The sequence below is a fragment of the Gavia stellata genome, chromosome 12 (genome assembly GCF_030936135.1).
Source record: "Gavia stellata isolate bGavSte3 chromosome 12, bGavSte3.hap2, whole genome shotgun sequence".
In the NCBI taxonomy this organism is placed as follows: Eukaryota; Metazoa; Chordata; class Aves; order Gaviiformes; family Gaviidae; genus Gavia; species Gavia stellata.
The window spans coordinates 3,393,851-3,412,331 of record NC_082605.1 but is presented as its reverse complement, the minus strand read 5'-3'; the positions used below and the strand labels follow the sequence as shown (position 1 = coordinate 3,412,331).

Genomic DNA, 18,481 nt, shown 5'->3' with positions numbered 1-18,481 from the left:
AGTACAAGGCATACAAATGGAAAGGTGTTTTTTGAGTGTTTTGCACTAGATTCAGTGCCTTTTTAGACAAAGAGCCAGGTGCACAACTTCACTAGTATGAAAATCTATCTTGTATTTACATCTTTCGATGGAGCATAGCATTTTTATGCATTTTGCAGAGGGCAGCTACCTTCATTGAATTTATAATTGAAAATTGCTGAAATATGGACATCTAGTGGAGACATCTAATTATTACAGTTTTCTATCCAACAGAAATACAAGAAAATGAAATGGACCTTTACTGATAATCTTGCTGGAGCCTGGAATTTTGTCCTTGCTTTTCATTGCCTGGCCCATGGCTTAGCTGCATGAGGTGAAGGTGACAGAGTCAGAATTTGGCAAAACAGAAGCTGTGCGTCATTTAACAACTTACCTAGGTGACTGATGAAGCAGAAAAACTAATGACCCGTGAAGGAACAAATGTTTCTTCACGAAAAGGTAAATAAATCTGGTATGGGAGCTCAAGGGATGGGCTAAAATCAGAGGTTGTAAGTGCCCTTAATTTCCCCTGAAATTGCAAACTCAGACCTTTTGCACTAGTTTCCATGGGCAGAAGGAAAGTGGTAATTTCGGGGGTATTGAAAGCCTTGATGCAGCGAAAATTAATGTTTAGCTTTTCAAATGCATATAGTTTGTAATATAAATCAAGACCTAGCTATGAGGACAAAAAAGTGACACTGCACTGCGATGTCTGCAGAGAGACACTGATGTGATGGGATGTTGGCTGGATCAAATGGTTCTGTAAGAATTCCTCATCAAAGTGGGTTTAATCTCCAAGAATACAAAACCATTTTCCATGTCTGAAGTAAGTATGCTAACTACTTACTCATTTTTAATGTTCTATTTTCTCATGCTATTCACTTTATTGCTGTCCACCTCGGGATTTCTGCTACTATGGGATTTCTTACTGGGTTGATGCTTGGCCAATATTTATCTGACTTCTCTTTTTTTGTCTCCTGTGAAAACCATCTGAAACTAAGCAGAAACTAACCTTGATTTATTTCTTTAATAAACAAAATGAAGATACTACATATTAATAAAAATGAAAACTATTCCCTAGTTGTTTTTTTTTTAAAGTTTCCAAAAACAGTTCCGTATCTCTGTCAAAGTTAATGTAACCAGAATTTCCATGGGAATTTCTGTCAGTCTGGGGAAGCTGGAACTGGGTAATGTAAATAACTGCAGTGCAGCCTCCAACTACTGTTCAGATCACCTTGTGAGAAAGGAACGAGCTTTACTGAAGAGAGTCATAATGTTTCTTTTGCGGACTACAACTAGTATGGGATAAGAAAACTTTACAGGAACATTCTGTGGAAACCAGAGACTGAAATGCACCTAATGACAAATCATGACCTGAATTTCATGGGATTCTATGCAAAACTTTTTTTTTTCATATGCAACGCAAAATTACCTAAAGACACTACAAGAACAGGTCATTCTTTTACGATTTTATGACTAACTTCCTTGAGAGTGCTACATAGGCAAATAGTTTTACAGGCTGACATCTCTGTTTCTTTTAATAAGCCTAAGAATGTAAATGTAAAATATATATTTAAAGAGTACCTGGCCTGTATGTTTTGGCTGAGATAGGACTGGGAATTAACTTCCCAACTCCCTATAAAGGTCCCCAAACACCCAGAAGAGGACCACCTTGGATAACAAAACTCCCTAGCACTTTCCTGCATATGGCAACTTAATTTTACTGGCAGTAGAATCTTCATAGCATGAAATTTCGGTAATATTAGCTGTTAAATATTAGTTAATATAATATCAAATGAGCTCTTATTGAATAAATGGAACGTTTAATCTAAATTATTCCCGATGAACTTTGTAATACAGCTGTTATTGTGGAAGGACACAATAAATCGCAGAAAGGCTGAGAGTACATGATTGCAAATGCTTATGTAGGTTTTAAAGGATATTACCGCGTATGTGGTCACAGAAAGAGTTTAATAAGCCTGATGGTGAGAGCATGTCTTTCCTTTGTAACTCTATTTCAGTTCTACTCCTCCACCACCAACTGAGAAATCCTGTAAGAACACAGAGCAGAAGCTAGCACCTTCCCCCTGGAAACACAGATCGCTGGTTCAGAGGGACTACAATGCATGCACTAGTGTCCCCATATGGGACAATGCTGCAGGAAATTCTGGGGATGGCAATGTAAACATTGAGTGTCAGGCAGCGGACAACTGAAAGTTACGCAGCAAAGGCAACTGTGTCAAAGTTTAAGGCAATGCATTTCTAGGACTCAAGGGTTACAACCAAGTTGTTCGCATCACGATTTGGAAAAAAGGGTCATATTAGTCTTTTGAGAAAGCTGACATTGGTTTGGACCTATATTGAATAAAAAGCAATGGAATAATTCAGCTGAGTATCAAGAAATAGTACGCAGTCGAGCACTCTGTGTTAGAAGCGATGAATCAGCCAGAAACAACATGAAATAGCCTGTTCTCATAATGACATTCCTGAACCGAAAGACTGTAAAGCAGAAATGGAAATCTGAACGATGATTTAACAAACGCTGCAGGCTTTCACCTCTGTAGGGCAGTATGGTATGTGGAATTTTCTGCCGCACTGCAGAGATCAGAAAAGCTCCTGAAAGGATAAATCCTGAAAACTCCCATGAAAGGGATCTTCAGTGCTTTTAGTGCAGTCCCTTGTCTCAAGGCAGGATTAACTTTACTTGAACTGTTCCTGAAAGGCGTTTGTCTAACCTGCTCTTAAAATTTCCAGTGATGGACATAATACTATCCTCCTAGGTAATGGCAGCGTTGTCCTCACCTCGCAGGTACAACATTATTTTGCAATATAATCTCCTTGCTCCTCCTATTATTTTCCAGCAGCCATGCAGAACAATAGATGTTTCCCTCTTTGCAATGGTCTGTTTTGCCCACTTTAACTTTTCTAGACTGAGTTATTTCAGTCTTTCCTCACAGGTCACTCTTGTCACTCTCTTCTTGACTCTTGACAGCCGTATGACATTTCTGACTCAGTCCCAGCATGTGATTCACTATAATCTTGAGGGTTTGCTTTTCAGAGCTACAGCCTGCCCATTTAGCTGCCGCCTTGTCATCTGCTGTCTCATCATAAAAAGGGAGATCCAGATATTTGTGAAAGCGTCTGTACAATTAGTGATAGTCTTAAAAAAAAAATGGGCATGACTCATCTTAGAGCGAGCTTGTCCTTCAGATAGCGAAATTTCTGGTTGAAGCACAATCTGGACTCATAATCAGAAACGGGCGCAGATACTTGGTTGAAGAAACATGAGTGTGATTCAGTTAATTGACTGAATGGCGTATGCTGCGGTTTCCCTCTCAAGGCTGTATGAAGATAATGAGATGCGAAGGAAAGCAACTGACCTATACCTTTTTTATGTTTTGTCTACTTCTCACTGTAATGTACCTTTCATAGTAATGCGTCTGCACAATGAGAAAATATAGATATATCTAGCGTAGATAAACCCCACTTCCACTTAAATGAGACTTGATTTGACAAATTTAGAAACAGTGACATCTTTGATACTGCCTTACTTTGATGTTGTAACCTAGAATACTTTAACTCAGGGGTGTGTTAATGGTAGAGCTCTAAAAATGAACCTGAAGTTATCAGAGCATTGCTGCGTGCTTCGGTGACAGGAATACAATGGGGTCCTCTGTGGTTTAGGTTCAGCACTTTGCATGTGAATCGACGTTCAAAATCAATTAACTCTCATGAGCTGGTAGATGAAGTGGACCTCTGTAGGAAATAACTGTAAGAATACCAGCTTAGTATTCTCACGTTTTGCACTACATTTCCTGTGTCGCCTTAAAACCATTACTGCCCTCCCCGTGCCTCACGAGTCTATCCAGAAAACGGGAATAAGAGATAAAATACCTCAGAAGAATGATGTATTTTTACAGCTTTTCATCAGTGAATTCACTGATCTCTCTGCTGAAAATCAGACAGACTTCTCTACTGAGAGGCTGTCTCCCTGGAGCCAAAATGTCTTGATCCTCTTGCTCTGATAGTGGCACCTCCCAATATAACCTCGAAATAAGAAGAAGTAGTTGCATCGTAATTGCATGTATGATTATGAATTTGATGAGCAGGGCTCAAACTGGTAACAAGTTCACTGCTTATGAAAACAGAAAAAGGGATGTTTGCTCCTTACTAACTAGTGAAAATGCTTTGCGTTTTATTCAGGTAGTTCTTTTTCTTTTTTTCTTTTAAATTGCACCACCACGTCCTCCTGAATTCGGCCCTGGTAATAAGCTGCACAATCACAATTACCTCTGTTAACAAGTTGTGTAAGTAGCATTGCATTATCCCAGGCAGTTATATGAGTCACGGCCATGTCAAGGGTTTGTTACAGAGCCAAAAACAATTGCTTCAAGCTGGAAATTGTATCTCTGCCTCACCTCCCACAGCTATAAAATTTCATCCACCCATGTATCTCAAATGCCCCTCATTATGAAGCTCATCATTCATTTCAGGATGGGTGTTCCACACACAATGTCATTTTTCTCTCACTTTATGATGCTGCCAGGACCGGTTGGTCTGCAGTCTGGGACATTACTGCAGCACCAAGGTCGGCAGCGACTAGACGGGTCAGAGGTCCCCAGGGGACCCAGTCTTTCTCGCACGGAAGCGATCTCCGCGTCCCTCACTTGAGGCTCGTCCCGGAGCGCAGCGACGGCCCATCTCCCCGCGCCCTGCCCGGCCGCCTCTGCTCACACCTCGGGGCTGGGACACCGCGTCCCGCCACACCTGGAAGTGAGCTACGCCGGGGCTAGCCGCCGCCTCCGCCGCCGCCCGCGGGCCGAGACCCTCGCAGCGCTGAGGCGAGGCGAGGCGAGGCGGACCGCCCGCCGCCGCCCGCCTCCACAGCCGGCTCCCGCCGCGCACCGCCCTCCCTCAACGGCCGCCGGCGGGGCGGGGCCACCCGCGAGACGCGCCCGCGCGCCGGTTCCGTGCGCACGCGCGGCCGCCCGCCGGCGGGGTGGTGTCTCGCGGCGCTGCTTGCCGGCGCGCGGCCTCCTCGTGCGGCGGCGACGGGTGCGTGGAGGGCCTGCGGTTGCTATGGCGACGGGCGAGCGGCCGTGCCCGGCCTGTGGCCGCCCGGTAGCCGCGGTGCCGGGCCGGGGTGCCCCGCTCCCCGCCCGGCTCCGCGGCACCTCGCCCCAGGCGGGGCTGCCGGCGCCGGGGCGGGTCGGGTGCCGCGTGGGTGGCCGCCTGGGCGTGAGGCGCCGCGCTGCCGGCCCTGGCCCCGGCGGCGGGCCTGCTTCCGCGGCCGCAGCGCCGCGCCGGGGTCCCGGCGGGCGGGCGGGGCTGTGGGTGTTCATTACCCCGCCGGGGGTAGGCCCGGCCCTGTGCAAAGGCCGTTCCTGCGCCCGGGCGTCAGCAGGGTTACCCCCCGCTCTGCCGGCCCGCGGCCGGGCTGTGGCGGTGGCGCTGACGGCTGCAGCCTGCGGGCGCGAACCCCCCCCCGCCTCGGCGGGTGGGTCTGAGGGCGGCGGTCCCCCGGGGGGCCCCGGGCTCGGCCGCTCTCCCTCGTCAGCGGGGTGCCCTGTTTAAAGAAGAGAAACCTGCCAAGGCACGGCTCGCTCTTCAAAATTGATGCCCGTAATGACTCAAAACGGTTTATATTTAGGCACTCGTCTGCTGTGGTGTCTGCTTTGCTGCGCATTCGTCTGCTTTACTCTTGAAAGGCTTTCAGCAGTTTATGTACTCGCCTTTCACCTGAAGTGTTTACTTTATAAGCTCTTGGCTGAGAACTGCCCCTACCTGGTCTGCAGGGGAGGCTGCAATGCCCAAGAGAAAAAGAGTAACAATAACAGCAGCGAGTCGCTGCTTCTGTTTGTCTGGAATAATAGTTACAGAATTAAACTTGGATGATACTGTAGGATTTATTGCTGATTTGCTACTGGGAAGGGAATATTGCTGAAACGTATAAAAATGGGTGAACTTTAACTCCTGAACATCAAACGCTTTGTTTCCACTTTTTAGGAGGAACCATTAATATTAGGAAATGGCAGAAGCAGTTTTTCATCCCCCAAGAAGGAAAAGAAGAGTTTTTGAGTCATACGAGTCTCCCTTTCCTGTGGATGTAGGTGGGAAGGATTTCAGAATATGCCAGGCTGAAATCCTTAACAACAATGTTATTGTCAGGAATCCTGAAGATATTGAACAGCTTTATAACAAGGTGCTGTACTCTGTTTGCATAGTATTTTTAAGTGTTTTTAAATGTAGGTAAAGCATAATACTTCTTAAAATCTGCCGGCCTTTATGCTTTCCTTCCCCTTCAGCCTCCAGTAATCCTCCATATCTCCCTCCTTTCCTGAAATCAGTCCAAAACATATATTCTCTATCAAATGTGAAAAGCATTTCTTTCTTATCCTAGCAAATAGATTTTGGAATGAAGTGACATTGCAAGCTAAAAAACAGCTGCACAGACTTCATGTTTGTTACGTTTATTTCTCCTGTCAACATTTTATGCCACCTTGCAAAAGCATTCTCCTGTTTTTAAAGATCAGGAGGTTGGAATATTAATGTTTATAAATGCTTGTGTAATTCTTTTAACTTCAGAGTGATTTCTTCCTCAGTAAAATAAGCTACATTAAACCTTTTATGTCGGAGTACCATTTCACCACCGTTCTTATGCAGTAGCTTTATTCATCTCTTTGTTTTCTATTATGCATCATCGCAGCGTTGATAACGCAGGTGTTTTCTTCTGCATCTGCTTTCAAAAGTCTGCTTAGAGATGTTGACTGACAAATATTTAGAGTTGAGGAATAAGACCCAACACCCTCCACTGGTTAAATCTTTGAGTGCAGGTGTTTAATGTTGAACTACTTATCAGAAGCTAAGCAACAAGCTTTAGGCAAAGCTTAAATGCTGCAGAATTTCAGCTATTTTTTCAGCTGATCTTGGCAGTCAATGTTTTCTAACAGCAGTTACAAAGAAAAGTTTAGAAAGAAGTTAATTTTTGTGTCATGATATAATAAGGATTTTTTCTTTTCTTTGAAGGGCTATTTTGGAAAAGGTATCCTTTCAAGAAGTCGACCAGTGTACAGCATTTCAGATCCTTCACTGGTTACTAAGTGGCAAGGTAAATTGTGCCCGTTTGTACTGCCATCACTATTCTAATAGTACTTTTCACTTTTCTTCGCTCATTGAAGATACATGTTTATAAATTACAGCAAAATAATCTCTCTACTGGCTCAGATCAATTTTAGTGTCCATGAAATCACAAGGCAAGGATATGTGACATTTTTAATCTGCTTATAGCCAATTACATCTAGTCTGCTCTTGGTTGTTTATAGAAAGACTGTCATTCTTTATTCATCTTTTCCATGACAGTTAAGTCTCGATAGACATCACTGGATTTTATCACATCCTTCCGTAATTATCTTTTTATGGACTGGAGAAAAATAGTGTATTTAGTTGTTCGTCTTGCACAGGCTGTTACCTCTGTACCTTTTCTAGTTCTGCTGTGTCCTTCTTGAATGCAAGTGGGACCAAAATGGTATAGAGTATTGAAAATGGGGGTAATTACTAGGCTGCAGATTACCTCAGTGATCAAAATCCCATGAAAACATTTTTATATGTTTATATGTTTTTTTAATGAAACAATGTATGATTTTTCTCTATACAGGTGCTAACAGAAACATGCCTATAATTGCATCTAGAAAGTAAGTTAATTTACATTATTTTATTCTTGGGGGTTTTTTAGGAAACAGATTATTCTATATCATATTTTATCTTACTAGTTTTCAGATTGTTGGCTGTATAAATGAAGATGACAATCACATTAGAAAAACTAGAACTAGAGTAGGTGGTATGCAGCATCGTTTTTCATGTAAGCTTGCAGGTATTAGTTGCTGAATAGAAGCCAAGATTGAGTGCATACATAGTAGTGTGGGTAATTAATAATAATATCAGGCATAATAAACTTCTTTCTCAGCTGAGGAAGAGAAAGAGAAGTTTCTGGGGCAGGCTATTTTAAATAACTGTCCGTTCCCTTATTGAATTATTATAGTGTGGGCTGAAGTAGCTCTTGAACTTTTATAATCCATGAATGTGTTACTTTTTTTTTTAAAGTCTCTATTAACATTGCTACGTTGTACATTTAGCAAAACAGAGTGTTGGACCACATATTTATTTTGTTCCGCTTCAATAGTATATGAACTGACAGCTAAGAGTGTGCAAGTTAGTTACTCTGTTTGCTTTAATCTTATGATAACTCTAAAAATTTTATTTAAATTGAAAAGTTATGCTCCTTCAGTCCTCAACTTTAGGTTAGACAAACAGTAGCAGTATTACTACTACTGCTACTACAGTCACTACTACTTGCAGAAACACTTGTCATTCTTATTAGTCTGCTTTGTGACTGCTTTATGTGCCAACAAATACAGCAGAGCATCAATGACAGTGTAATTACATTGGTGCAGAAAATGCATCATAGTCTGTCTCAGTAGAGATCTGTAAGTGCACATTATATGGTAATTACATCGTAGGACAAAGAGGAGTCTATTTTTTACAACAAAAAGTACAGCACTGAATTATATAGCTTTATTATGAGACTTCAGAGGGACTTATATTTTGTGTTGATACATGAAATTTGCATTGAATTGTCTTTGCAGTTCTTCATTACCTGGTCTGTAATTGCTGTGTTAGGATTTAATTTTGGGCAATAAAGAATATTGTACTAGAGTTGTCCAGGTTTGATTAGGGGCAGCTGCACTCAGCTACCTGTAACTTTCACAGAATGAGGAGTAATGTCTTCAACTGGATATTAATGGTTTTTTCCAAGGAGAAGTAATTGAAGGGGCACTAAAAACTCTATCATAATTGGAAAATATTAGAAATATTTACAGCTTTCAGCTACTATCTTGCTGATAGGATTATTGTTATTTCTCAGGGATGTGAGGGTTTTGGTTAAAACTGAAGGTAGTTTCTGCTTAAGATTTTTATGTTGGGGTTTTTGCTATGCCATTGCTGTTTCAAAAGCAGTTAAAACAGAGTTTTGAAGATACTGTTCTTAGTAGTTAGCTGTATAATAGATGAAGTGTGTGAGAGCTCTATATGCAGAGTCTGCTCGCATATTTTAATCATGCGAGCTCTGATACCAAGATGTTTTTGCAGGGAATTCAGGCTTGAGAAGGGAGTTTTTGCCTGGTGAAGTTCTTGCTTCTGGAAACTATAGCAGTAGTCCTCAATGCATGGTTCTTGCGCAACATTTGGTAACGGTGTTTCTTGGCACAGAAATTTAAAAGGCAAAACAAAGCCAAAGAAGGTAGCAGAATCTCCATGTTTGGTAATGTCTGCAGTTTCCTGAAGACTGGAGTCCTGTTACATTGTGCATGTTGTATTTTGCATAGCAGTTATTGGGGTGCGTGTTCAGATTTGTTTTGTGAACTGTGCTGAATCATCTTTTTTTTTTTTTTTTAAGATGCTTGTTTTTAAGATGTTAATTAAAGGACGTAATGCCCTAGAACTTCTCATTTATTTTACTTGTTTACTAGGTACCAGTGTCATGTTCAGTGGGCTAAAAGTATTTTGCAAGAGCAAGGATTTGATGACTGCTCAGTTACCAAAATTCTTGAAAATTACACTAAGCCTCTTGAGCTGCCAGTTTTGGAAGAGGATGGAGCTGAACCAACTGGTAGTAGTTTCAACAGAATGGGCCCAAATACGGAAAATACAGAACTTCCCAGACAGTCTTCTACAGATACTGGAAATGTAGTAGCGCCAAGTCCTGCGAACCAGAATGAAGGCTACAAGAAAACCTGTTTGGAAGGAGATCCAGCGTTTGATCCTGTGGCCATATGTGGCTCTAAAGAACAGGACCAAGGTGACTTGAAAGATATAGCTGAAGTGTCTTGCCAGAAGGACGGTTTTCTTGTGCGTTCTGGCTGCAAGGTGAAGGAGAGCACTGAGCAAAGATCTTGTGAGATGATCAAGTCAAAAGAATGCGCTCCAGAATATGTATTGGTGCAAGAGGAGGAGGAAGGTAGCTTGTGTCCTGAAGATGATTCCGCTCATGTGCAAGAAAATGTAAGGATAAAGAGTATCCTAATATTTTAGAAAAATTATATTATCAGTGCTATTTTCAGAATTCAGTATTTTTCCAGTTTAAAGTTTTAGTAATATAGCAAATTTTTTCTTGTAGCTTCTCAAGAAGGAAAAACTAGTATGCAGAAGAAATCCATTTAGGATTTTCGAATATTTACAACTCAGCTTGGAAGAGGTATGTTTCAAGTACAGTACAAGCTGTTTTAATCTGAAAAGTAAACATTAATCTATGTTACAACATAATTTAATACCTTTTTCTGAAGTACAGGGTTCTCCTGTGTCTCCTAAGTAGTTAGATTGTCTTAGTCATTAAACTTATTTTTAATAACCTGCAATAATTACATGATATGGTTTAAAAAAAAGGTAGGGTCCAATCCCATTCACTTTAGACGAATAATCCCACTGACAAAAGAGGCCAGTGATAGAATTTAAGTATAGAAGTACCAGGAATATAACGTTTATATAAATCCTGCTTCGATTGTGCCGCTTCTAAACATATTCAAGTGTGTTAGTTTTAACACAGTGCCTTCAGGAGTCTACAGCACATGCATAGATTTTCTTGTAGAGCTGTGGCTGTTGAAATGTAAAGGTCATGAAGACAAATCCCAAAGGAAACTTTCAGGCAACTTGTTTGTCTTGATGATGTTAGGATTCTTGTGTAAAATTAATTTGAGCCTTTGTTCTTGCATGGAATATAAACTACAGAAAGAGTCTGGCTATCAGTTAAATTTATTCTGTTTATTTTTTCAGGCTTTTTTCTTGGTGTATGCTCTGGGATGCTTAAGTATTTATTATGGTGAGGTAAGAGACTGAATTAATTTTGGATTACTGGGGATACCATTAGTTTGGATATGTTTTGGTCTGAATTTTTTTACCTACTATAGCAGTATTTTACGCTGTTAATTCTGAAGGAGGAAACACCAGAGTAAATGGGAAGTGTTTCTTATAAGTAATGATATTTCCCTTTATGAAATACTGGTCTGAAAGTTTTATGTTTACCAAGGCAAATACAGCTAAGCACAGCCTTTCTGTAGAAAAAGGTTTTTGTTGGAACTTTGGCAGGAAATATTGGGAAAGTCTGGGAGGAATAATATGGTGAACAATCTCCCTTTCCTGAAACAGGAAATTTCCTTGGCGTTTTAAGCATTAATCTATAAGTATTCCAAGCTACTGTTAATGTAATGACAAAATAATTGAAAGCTATGCTTCTAGTTTATCAGATTTTCCTTAAACAAGGGTATTATGGGACTGATGGTGAAATGCTAAAAAAAACCCCACTAAATGGAGCAACAGGTTTCTGCCTTGTATTTGGGGATTCTGTATTTTCTTGACCAAAGTCCATGCTCTTTGCAGTAGGCTGTGATACTTGACATTTGGCTGTAACGCTCTACTACACACAGTATTCTATATCTGCTGTAATATTGCTATAGTCACGTTAATGCCTTTTGTTGTGATTTTTAGGAGCCCCTAACTATTTTGAAGCTATGGGAAGTTTTCAGCGAAGTGAAGCCCGATTTTAAAACGACTTACATGGCATATCACTACTTCCGCAGTAAGGGTTGGGTCCCCAAAGTCGGCCTGAAGTATGGAACTGATCTCTGTGAGTAGCTTCCTTAAAAAAAGTGGAATCATTTGCAACTGACTTCTTTTCAGGCGCTGCAAGACTCCAGTGTCAGAGATGAATTCGATAACGAGGAGCTGCATGACTGAAGCAGGCTTTGCTACTTGCAATTGGCAAAAGACATCTTTGGCTAGACCACAGGTTAGCAATAAAGTTAGGATGAGTGGAGTGTAACATCGCATACCCAGTAGCTGAGGAGATAGCTCGAAAGGCCTATTGTTTTGCTTCATGAGGTCAATAATTAATACAGGATTGCACTGAAATTCCCTTCCCAAGTTTCTCTACCCTCTCTAAACACATCTTCTGCGGTATTAACATGACAGTCTCTGGAATAGAAGGTTTGCATCCGGATCCCAATTCACATCAAAGTCTATGCATCTCATTATTCATCCCATTTAATGGAAGCTGGACTTCCGCTGAACTTACTGCTAAGACTGTTTCTCTGTATGGGTTTTTTTGGGGGAGAGGAGAGGGAAGGGACTTGCTTCTTTGTTATTGGTAGGGTTTTTAATCTTACAGAGATAATTAGTAGTGTCCGTAATCCCTTGCTAAGTAATTCAAGAACTACATTCAGCTCATGTCAACATAAACAGTACAGTAATGCCTGTCATTACAGGAAAACGTGCATAAAGGGAGGTATTTTTTAATGTATGCATGCAAACCAGCAGGTGTTTTAATATTGCTGAAGCAGTTTTATAATTTTGGGGTTTGTATATCTGAGTATGTCAAGGTTATGCTGAGCTAGTCCTTTAGATCATTGTGTAGGTTTGGCTGAATTCAACATCATTGTTAGTATTCTGAGTTGTAGATGGGGTTTTGCTATCGATCACCTGATATATACATGAAATTAGTATTAGTTTGTTCCCCGTTCATTTGTGTTCTGGCCTGAATTTGTTGTTTAGCGTATCCCTGCCTTTGGATTTGTGCCAGACAAAGGAAGTGGATTAGTTTAGGGTAGTAGGCTTCTTACTCCTGAGCTCCTCTAGCTTCTTGTTCTTTGGCAGTACCTTCTTAGAACTGATATTACTACAATTGCTTATAATGGATAATTTGCAAATCATGGTTGTCACTGGAATGAAGTGCTGCTCATCCTTTTCCTGACAGGGCCTATGCTAGCCAGCTGTATAAGAAAACCTGTGCTAGTTAAAGAAAGTCTCCTCTTAAAAGCTTATGACAAAGGGGAGAGAGGAAATGTAGCTATTTAGCTCAGTTAGAACAGTCCAGCTGCAACGAGTCTTGTGTACTCTTGCATAGAGAAGGAACTTCTAGTGGGTCTGGTGGGTGCTATGTAAGAACTTGTGCTCTGTGCCTCTCCTAAAACTTGTGGCAAATGCTTGGAACAGAAATGTGATGGCTTATTGTGATCTTGTACTCCAGTGGCTCAACTTCTGTTGCGAAGACAGTGTTAAAAGCATGAGTCTGTTGCAGAAAATTCCATCCTAAACTTTTTCCCACGGCAGTTGCTAGCTGTCCTTTGGCTCTTCTGCTTTCTCTTTTACCTGCCACTCCCCTGCCCTGAGCCACCCTGCTGCTCCCATGGGGTGTTTTGTCTCTTCCCTCTCTCTCCACTTGCTGGGACAACTTAATTCTGAGCAGAATTCAGAAGTATTGAAGTTTTGTCTTGTGTAATTAAAAATTACAAAATGCTTAAATATTTATGGACCCCGGTATTAAACTCAGATGGCAACTCTGTGATTATCTAACTAAGGTGTTTCTCTTTCATTTCAGTGCTATATCGAAAAGGCCCCCCCTTCTATCATGCAAGGTTTGAAGCTCATGTTTCTGTCTAATTTCTTAGTTTCAAATCAGTAAATTTCTCTCACACAAATTTAGTGTCTTCACTGGTTAAGCACATATTCTTCACTCAAAGTACTTTGCCAGATGCATTCACACTGGGAATGCAAAAGTCCTTCTAGCAGAGGTAATAAATAACACAATTTCATTGAATTCCTATAACAGTAGTAAGATACTAAAAATTAGAAGTTGCAATGAGCATATTTAGCACTCATACGATGAATGCACTCAGGAAAGTAATTTGATTTAGTAATACTGACTTTTAAAAATACATGGTATGGGTAATTTATGTAATTTGGGAGAAAAAACTTTTAAGGGATGGTAATTGTCTTTATTCCTTCGCTAGTCAGGTTGAACTCCTAGATAATAAATTGATTGTAAGTGTCAGATTGCCATTCATAAGAGAATGCTACAAACATCAGCAGAAGGGTGGGGAGGGAAAGTGCCAGGAAGCATATTCACAACTTCATCTTTTCTCCTCTCTGCCTAGTAGAAAGAGACTTAGGTTTCACAACTTGCTTACTGCATGCTGGCATATTGTTTAACACCAATTTTTAGGCTCTAATTAAGTTTCACGATCTTCCTTAAATGGTAATTTTCTTTCTGTGAGTTGTCCTATCTGCTTTGTTTTCCAGTTACTCTGTCATTGCGGAATTAGTTGATGACAATTTTGAAGGCTCTCTTCGCAGACCGCTCAGCTGGAAGTCCTTGTCTGGGTTGAACAGAACAACTGTTAATGCTTCTAAGGTAAGCGTAAGAGGCTAGTTTTAAAATAGCTTTAAAATTATAAATGTGCAGTTTAGTTCCAAAGAACAGGGAGTTGGAGTGAGGCTGGAAAGAGAATCCTTCTGTTTCTAGGCCCCTGATGAACACATTGAGTTGCCATTAGGCAAACAAGAGTTTCCTTTGTCAATATCCAGATGAATTCTGGAAGAAGCTTATTAAAGTTCTGTCGCCTGTAGGAACGTTAAAAGTTGTGTGAGAAACAGAAGAAAGACCGAAGGGGCACTACTTTCCTGCTTGCTGCTTCTGTTTATAAAGCACGCTCCATCTACCAGGATTTTCTTTTGAACAGTGAAACTGAAAGTTTCCAAAAGATTTTCTCTGCAATACAGACTCATACATAGTGCTTCCATACTCATAGCCATGGTGCTCAGGTGCTGTGTAATCATTCTAGTTTATCTTGCAGCAGTGTTATGCTTTGATAAGGAAAATGAGATATGCATACTGTACAGCTCTCCCCTAACTTGGTTTGCAGAAGACATCTTGTTAGGAAACTTGGTATTTGCATTTCTAATTAATCTAAAACTTTGTATAGGAAAAAAATCAGTTGGAATTCATATTTTCTGTTTACCAACAGGAACTTATGTTATGCTATTTGATTAGACCGTCTGACATGACTGAAAAAGAGATGTCAACACCAGAATGTATGAAAAGAATTAAGGTTCAGGTGAGTAATTCTCTCCTTTGCCTGTGTAGCTTTTCCTTGGGTCAGGTGGACAGCTAACTGTAAGAGCTCCCTTGAACTGTTGCTTGCTCTTTAGCATGCTTTGGGTTTTGCCTGCATAACTGCAATAAAATAAACTAGATTCCTTTGTGCTGAAAGGCATGAGAAGTGCATTACAGGCTGTTTAAAGACTTAAGATCTTCTAAATTTTAATGTTGTTGCTACTGTGAATGTAAGCATTTGCATGGGGAAACAGGGATGCCTATGGAGACTGTAAGGTTAATGTATATTTAAAAATGAAGGGAGAAAAACGTGCTGAGACACCAGCTCACTTCAGGAACAAATGTAGTCACCTACTAGAATTTCTCAATGGTCCCATGACATACATCAATTTGCTGAAGGCTTAATCCCCATCCCTCACTGATTGCCTGTAGCTTCCCCCCCACTTCCATCACAGTTGGTGTTTTTTATTTCAGGAACTGATTGTATCTCGTTGGGTGTCTTCCCGTGAGCGCAGTGAGCAAGATGAACTTTAACTGACCGTATAGGAAAAAGTTACTTTTTTTTAAAACCACATCTTGTTTTTTACCTGATCTTCTCATGATGAACCATTGCCTCAGAACAGTCTCTATCAGCGTATTCAGTTGGTATGTATAAATGCTATTTAAAATGAGGTATATCCTGTTTACTGGGGAGAATGTATTGAAAAATGTAACTGAACTATAATAATGCATATGAAGGGATAAAAATTAAAGTTGTGTCCCAACTCAGAATGCTTGTTTGTTTCCTTAAAACTTCAATGTGTTATCTTTGAGTGGTGGCTAGGCTGCAGTGGTTAGTAATGGTATTTTTAACACTCTGACAGATGCGAGCACTAGTGCTGAAGAGGCACTACGGCCTGCAGAGCCACTCAAGTCCAAAACCTGAATGTCTGCCTGAAAGCCGAAGCAATGAGGGATCAAACAGTTTTCTGGGAATACCTCACAGATTCTTCAGAGCTGAACTTTGGAATTGTAAGGCTGACTTCACACAGAGTCCTACATTTCTTCAGAAAAGAGGACTTAGACTTGATAGTTCTCAAGTTTACTGCTAGTTTTTAACTAGTTAAAACTAGTTAAAAGCCAGCAGTAATTATAGTGAGTCAAGTAACCTTTTGGGATACCTACGGTACCATTCTTCTTCAACCAAAACCTGACTTCATAGCCTTGAAGAAGTTGTGCAAACTTAGATTTGAGGAGAGACTTGGTTGTTGCAATATTGAGCACTGTAACACATTGCTGTTAGGTGCCTAGACCCTGGAATTTAGTGGTCCCAACTGAGAGTGCTTATTTTCACAAGCACTGCTCAGAATTGAGGAACTCTTCCCAGAATGTGCAAGGATTTAAATTAATCCTGGGGTCTAAGCACCCAGCAGCAATGTTAGGCAGTAGGGAATGCTGGGGCACCTTTCCCCATTTCAGTAAGATGTCTTACTTCACTTGGGATTTGCAGCATAAGATTCCTTCTGGAAAGTAAGGGCCTAATCTTGCCCCATGACAGCAAGCTGCCCTGACCACAAGTTGATGCCCTTTACTTTAGTTGAAGATGGGCTACTGTGTGGAAAATAATGCAGATTAGCTGAGCTAGAGGAAGTCAGTCTCTCTAGCTTAGCAAGTCTAAGTCTCAGTTTCATCACTGTTTTTTTCTCTTTTATCCAGCAACTACAACAGACTATACATTTTTTTTCATAGTGCACTCGTAGCTCTCTTTGTCCTGACCTATCATGTTGTAAAACAGACTGGGAGACACCGCTGCATTTTGTATAGTGAGGCATAGGACAGTGCTGAACAGTTCTGCTTTGCTGCACTATGTGCCTGCTGTTTTCTAACTTCCTTGTACAATTTAATCATCTAGACTGCAGGTTCCTAAATATGATGTTTGCTATTGCTACGCCACACTTGGAAAACAAACCAACCAACCCAGCAGGTATTCAGCTGTCTTTCAAGTAGAGCCAGGAAGTTTAAGTATAAACTACACTGAACTTTAAGTATTGCTGCTCTAGATTCAGGCATTTGAATTCCATCTTAGTCTTTGAACAATAGACTTCCTTGCTTCACTGTGCTGTTAAGATTATTATTCCCCCCCCCCGTGTTGTGAGAGAACACATTTGCTGCAAGGGTAAGGATACATTATAGCTGGTGACAATGACACTGTTCTGGATTTTCTTTGTGCTGTTTTCATTCACTATAAAACAGGATTTGCCTCCTGGTCACAGGAAATTTTCTGGGGCTCGTAAAAATTCTGTCAACTTGGACTTTTCCCACCAAACGCAAATGCACAATCTTGTTTATTTAGGCACTTTAGATTGTAAAGCCATGTCATGAATGCAGGAAACTACATACAACTCAAAGTGGAAGATCTTCTAATCTTTGCTTTCATTTAATATGACTTCTACTGGAAAGTTGTAAAATGAAAATGTTAATTGCATAATAGCTTTTTCAAGCTGAACAGGTATGCATGTGTTGACTGTACATAGCAAGGTGGTTTATTTCTAGCTGCAGATGACTGTACTTCCTTCATGTTTCAGTACTGTTGTATCAAGTAACTTACATTCGATAGTTGTACCATAGCACTGATCCTTGCCATGGTATTTATATTTTACCAATTAAAATACAGTACTTGAATGAAGTATAGATTCTGATTCACGCAGAAATAGCATACCAGAATTTCTTTTTGTAAGCCGAATCCTAGCTGAAGAATTCTGACTGGCAGTAGGAGTGGGTGGATAGGAGGTCTCTAACAGCAGCCAAATGGCGCTTTTCAAGCTGGTTGTCTCTATTGTGTTGTGTTCTTTTAAAATGCTTCTGAAGGAGCTATAACTTAGAATTTAGCAAGGAGTGGAAGAACGTGGAAGGGGGGAAAGGGTGTCAGGTGTGGTGTGTGCAGCTAGAGAGTACTGGGGGGCAGGGTTAATGCAGTTTGTGTGTACAAAAGTATAAAATAGATGTGGACAAAACCCCAATCATTTACTGTTACTTCTCCATCTTTGAGAAAACAGGACTTGCATCTAGTCTAAAACCAGCTTACTTTGCAGAAATTGCTAGAAGGGAAAACAAGCTGAAATTATTTTCTTAAACTAGAATGTAAGTAAATAAAGTGAAATTGCACAAAATTATGGACTGCACAATTTTGGCCTCAGCATACACTTCCATGTAATGTACAGTAGGTAAAAGTGCTGTTGGAGGATCTTTCAGATTTTTGTTTTTAACTTAAATTTCTTTTTGTTAAGGTCTAAAGTTTTAACTCTGAGATAAATCTTGAGGAGTCTGTTGCTTATTACAGATACTAACAGATGTAAATACTAAATTATTATCTTTTAATACTAAGCAACTCTCTTGGTTTGAGGAATAAATGTGCAAAATGTAAAGAAGAAATGGAAAAGAAATATATCTGGCAAAGAGGCTGGATTTATTTGTTGTATTTATTAGCAGTTAAAGTAAAAGAAAATAACTGCATGTAGTGAAGCTGCAGTAAGTCATGGACTTTTG

At 40.5% G+C, this 18,481-nt stretch overlaps 1 protein-coding gene across 1 annotated transcript; it reads left to right on the top strand.

Annotated features, from left to right (window-relative positions):
* Window positions 1-5,036: 5,036 nt before the first annotated feature.
* Window positions 5,037-15,562, top strand: TSEN2 (tRNA splicing endonuclease subunit 2). The gene is made up of 12 exons (XM_059823289.1): window positions 5,037-5,073; window positions 6,025-6,220; window positions 7,045-7,126; window positions 7,673-7,709; window positions 9,543-10,074; window positions 10,190-10,267; window positions 10,843-10,893; window positions 11,554-11,692; window positions 13,442-13,478; window positions 14,143-14,254; window positions 14,868-14,957; window positions 15,431-15,562. The coding sequence occupies exons 2-12, from the start codon at window positions 6,047-6,049 to the stop codon at window positions 15,488-15,490; spliced, it is 1,392 nt and encodes a 463-aa protein (XP_059679272.1). The 5' UTR covers window positions 5,037-5,073; window positions 6,025-6,046; the 3' UTR covers window positions 15,491-15,562.
* Window positions 15,563-18,481: the final 2,919 nt, after the last annotated feature.

Excerpts from the sequence above, each read along its gene's own strand:
- TSEN2 (XM_059823289.1), top strand. The coding sequence starts at position 6,047 with ATGGCAGAAGCAGTTTTTCATCCCCCAAGAAGGAAAAGAAGAGTTTTT. Across the intron at positions 10,894-11,553 it reads TAAGTATTTATTATGGTGAG|GAGCCCCTAACTATTTTGAA; the intron begins GTAAGAGACTGA and ends TGTGATTTTTAG. Across the intron at positions 14,255-14,867 it reads CAACTGTTAATGCTTCTAAG|GAACTTATGTTATGCTATTT; the intron begins GTAAGCGTAAGA and ends GTTTACCAACAG.